Source organism: Rhincodon typus, unplaced genomic scaffold (assembly GCF_021869965.1).
Source record: "Rhincodon typus isolate 14 unplaced genomic scaffold, sRhiTyp1.1 hic_rhity00008457, whole genome shotgun sequence".
Lineage (NCBI taxonomy): Eukaryota > Metazoa > Chordata > Chondrichthyes > Orectolobiformes > Rhincodontidae > Rhincodon > Rhincodon typus.
Genome location: NW_025974095.1, coordinates 4,393 through 8,203, shown reverse-complemented (window position 1 = coordinate 8,203; position 3,811 = coordinate 4,393). Strand labels below are relative to the sequence as shown.

Sequence of the window (3,811 nt, the reverse complement as noted above, 5' to 3'; positions counted from 1 at the left end):
ACTCTGGCTAGTACTGATTTCATTCTTCTGTCCTGGTCAGTCTACCACTGCTACAATCCTGTCACACTGTATCCCACCTTCCTGCCAAACTAGTTTTAACTCCCACCAACTGCACTACCGAAGACCCGAAGCCCCAGAAAAGATCCTGGCTCCCTTTCAGTTTAAGTGCAACCTGTCAGACTTGTACAGGTCCCATCTTCCCCAGAAATGGAGCCAGTGACCCAGGAACGTGAAGTCCTGCTCTGAAGTGTGTCTCCGTGCGTGTGCGTCTGTGTGTGTGTGCATGTCATGCCTGTGCATGTGTGTCTGTGTCTATGCGTATGTCTGTGCGTGTGCGCCTGTGCCTGTGCATGTGTGTCTGTGTGTCAGCACTGATAGAGGGGGCTGTCTTTCACAGTGAACCCTATCAGAGAGCTCTCACTGGCCCAGCAGGACACAATCCCTATGACACCAGCACCCCCTGCCCTGGCCCACCCTTGTCTCAGGGCTCCCTCGGCGTAGGAAAGAGCCATCACTGGGTCAGCCCCCTTGACCCTGGGACTGACCCCCTGACCGCCTCCTCCAAAAACCAGGACCACACCCTCAACCCTGGGACCGGTCCCCTTGATCCCAGAAACCCCCTTGACCCTAGGCGCTGTGAACCTCTTCTTGTTGTCGTCTTCCAGCAGCTGCAGCTTGTAGTAGGAGTTCTGACTGCGGGATATATCCACCAGGCCCAGGGTAGCACTCAGGATTCTGCCTCCCTGCTCAAAGACATGAGCCGAGTCCTCCAGCCCTGAAAAACACATCAGTCACGGGTATGGGATTCTCTGCTTCACTCTGTACCCGTCGCCCAGTCTGCTCACCCTCCCTCCAGTATCCCCAAGTTCTCAGGGGTGGGGTAGGGGCTGAAACCTCACATCAGCCCACCAGCAGCTGGCACTACCATCAGCTGATCAGCCACACGTTTAAATCCCAGGCCAGCCATACGTTGAAGGCTGACCCACTGCAGGGCGGTACTGAGTGAGTGCCACACTCCCAGAGGTGCCACCCCTTACAGCTGAGCTGGAAGTGCCCACTGCCCCCCCACCCACTCAGTCCTGACGAGGCAATGCAAAAGATGCCCCCCATCCCGGGCACCATTTTGAAGTGGAGTGGGGGAAAGGCAGGGATGGATTTTCTGAGCAGCAGCCTGGGATTGAGGCCTGAGCAGTGTTCCCTCAACCTGAGCCCCTCAGGAAGTGAGCACATTGACACAGACCTCTCACAGCAGGGACTTTAGGACAGGGCGTCTGCACAATGGTGCAACAGACAGTGAAAACTGGTCTTTTCAACATTTTCAATTCTCCTGTATTAATTTGGGTGGGGAGTGAAACATTCCTGGCACAAACTGTGGTTCTAGCAAATCACCCAAACACTGCAGGCCTTCCTCACCTCAGACTGACTGATACTGACCAGGGCACACCACTGCAATGACTGCAGGCAATACTGACTGGAGCTGACTGCAGCCGATATCGGTGGGGGTTGTTAGTGAGTGCGCCAATGGGGGTTGTTACTGACCGCACCGATGGGGATCATTACTGATCGTGCTGATGGGGGCCGTTACTGACCGCGCCGATGTTGACGGGGGGCCGTTACTGACCGCGCCGATGGGGGCCGTTAGTGAGCGCGCCGATTTTCAGGTCCACGTACCAGAGTCAGGGTCCACAGCTGCCCCACCTTTAACTGTCAGCTTCATCTTCTTCTCTGATTTGCTGGATTCTGGAAGAGACAAGCATCAGCAGGGCACTACTTTACCACGATACAAAGATTATTTTTCTAACTGTGGGGCTGCTTCCTGAACAAGTCCCTTCACTCCACTCAAACCCAGAAGCGAATCCCCTGAACAGACTGCAGCATTCCCACCACCGCCTTGTGTAGGGAGACTACAGACTGGGCAATAAATGTTGGCCCGGTAGGAAAGCCCACATCCTGTGAATTAATTCTAAATAAATCACCAACTCTTAAATTGTTCTGGCTGCCTGCAAGAGCCAATGGGAATAAGTTCCACACCAGGCCTTCAATATGTAGTCCACTTCAGTACTGAGGGAGGTACTGCACTGTCAGTGCAGAATGCAATATTGTGGAAAGAATACACAGCAGCACGCGATCGGAAAATTTTGGAAGCGCGGGATGGGGAATCGTCAACTTGCCCATTATTACAAATTCAAGACCTTAGAGTTATTTGTGATATTGACATTTGTGGAAGCTTGCTGTACAGAATTAGCTGGTGCCTTGCTAACTTACAAGTGACTATGTGACAGAAGCTGTACCTTGGCTCTGAAGCGTGTTGGGATGTACTGGGGTAGTGACAGGCACTATACAAACGCGGCTGTTTGTGTGAAGCTCCATTACCTTGCTCCTGCTTGATTTTGCCACTGGAGTTCTTTGTGACCTTGCTGCCAGTGGATTTCCCAGCGACAGGGGGCTCTGAGACCTTCTCGGGGGCAAGCTCAGCTCCCCACGACGAGATCCCATGCACCGACAACAATTCCTGAAGGCCCTTCCCTGACTGCAGGTCGTCAAGGAGATCCTCCGAAACCACACGGACATTGGCTTCCTTCACCTCCTCCATCTTCTTAGACATTTTGTCCACCTCCTCTGTAGAAAAGTTACCAGCAATGAATGCGAACCATCCAGGAGAAAGACCCAACAGAAGGTGACCAAAACAGGCCATTCAATCCATCAGGCCTACCTCAATTGTTGTACTACTGCTGTGGAGAAACATTGCAACAGGAAGACCTCTACTCTCTCAAACTGAAAGTAAAGCTGCCTCTATTCTTTTAAGCAGAAAGCAAAGCTCCTGTAAGTGTCCCCATCAAACGCTTCCAGGTCAGGGACAGCATGGTGTGAGACACTGATAAAGCTCCCTCTAATCTTTTAAGTAAAGCTCTCTCCACACTGTCCCCAGCAAACACTCCCCACGAAATATACATCATTGGTTGGTAGAGAATTAAGCTTCCTCTAATCTTTTAGACAGAAAGTAAACTTTCCAACAAACAACTCCAGGACAGGGACAGCACTGGGTAAGATACAGAGTGAAGCTTCCTCTACTTTCAGCTCAAAAGAGTGAAGCTCCCTCGATGCTGTCCCTATTAAACACTCTGAGGGCAGGGTTGAAGGAGCACAGAGTGGCAGAAAACATTCCCAACATTAAGCATCATCTCCAATCCAAGTGGACCCAGGTTGGGAAGGAGAAGTGAAAGAAATGGAGGCAAGGGGAAGGTGGGGGGTGGGGGGAGGGGCAAGTGAGGGAGGCAGAGGGGTGAGGGTCACAGAGGGGTGCAACAGCAAGCTCCATCCTTATTCTCAATCCAATGTGGAAGTTGAGCTGTCAGACAGTTGGGGGTAGTGGGGGGCAGTGGGATAAGGGTGTGGGGGGTTGATGTACAGGTCAAAATTTGGACTCCTGCTGTGCAGGACTCCAATGATCATTCACGTACTCTGCGAGCTGATGCAAAGCTTGGCTTTACTGGCTGTGCTAGTGATTTTGCCTCCAAATTCCTCCACCAGGGTCTTCAGCTCATCCTTCTTCTTCGAGAGTTTTCCCAGGATGAGGACTTTCATGTTTGCTAGAGGTAAACCTACACAAACAAGAGAGACGCAGCATCCGGTTAAAGAGGTGGAATGTCTACATTGCCCTATTTCAGTGATGCTGCATTGACCTGGGAAGGAGACAGCTCGAACCTCATTGGCTGTTCAGGACCTCCATCTGACTTCAAGGGGACATACTGGAGCGCCCTCGAGCCCTCTCCTCCAGACCCATTCCCAGCTCCGCGCTGGGGCCCTCTCC

General features: G+C 52.2%; 1 protein-coding gene across 1 annotated transcript; it reads right to left on the bottom strand.

The window, feature by feature from the left end:
* Nucleotides 1-284: 284 nt before the first annotated feature.
* Nucleotides 285-3,648, bottom strand: LOC125482301 (poly [ADP-ribose] polymerase 1-like). The gene is made up of 4 exons (XM_048594355.1): nucleotides 3,462-3,648; nucleotides 2,374-2,619; nucleotides 1,672-1,740; nucleotides 285-775 (listed from the first exon to the last, which is right to left on the bottom strand). Exons 1-4 carry the CDS (start codon nucleotides 3,583-3,585, stop codon nucleotides 366-368), a joined length of 849 nt encoding a protein of 282 aa, XP_048450312.1. The 5' UTR covers nucleotides 3,586-3,648; the 3' UTR covers nucleotides 285-365.
* Between the last annotated feature and the right edge of the window lie 163 nt (nucleotides 3,649-3,811).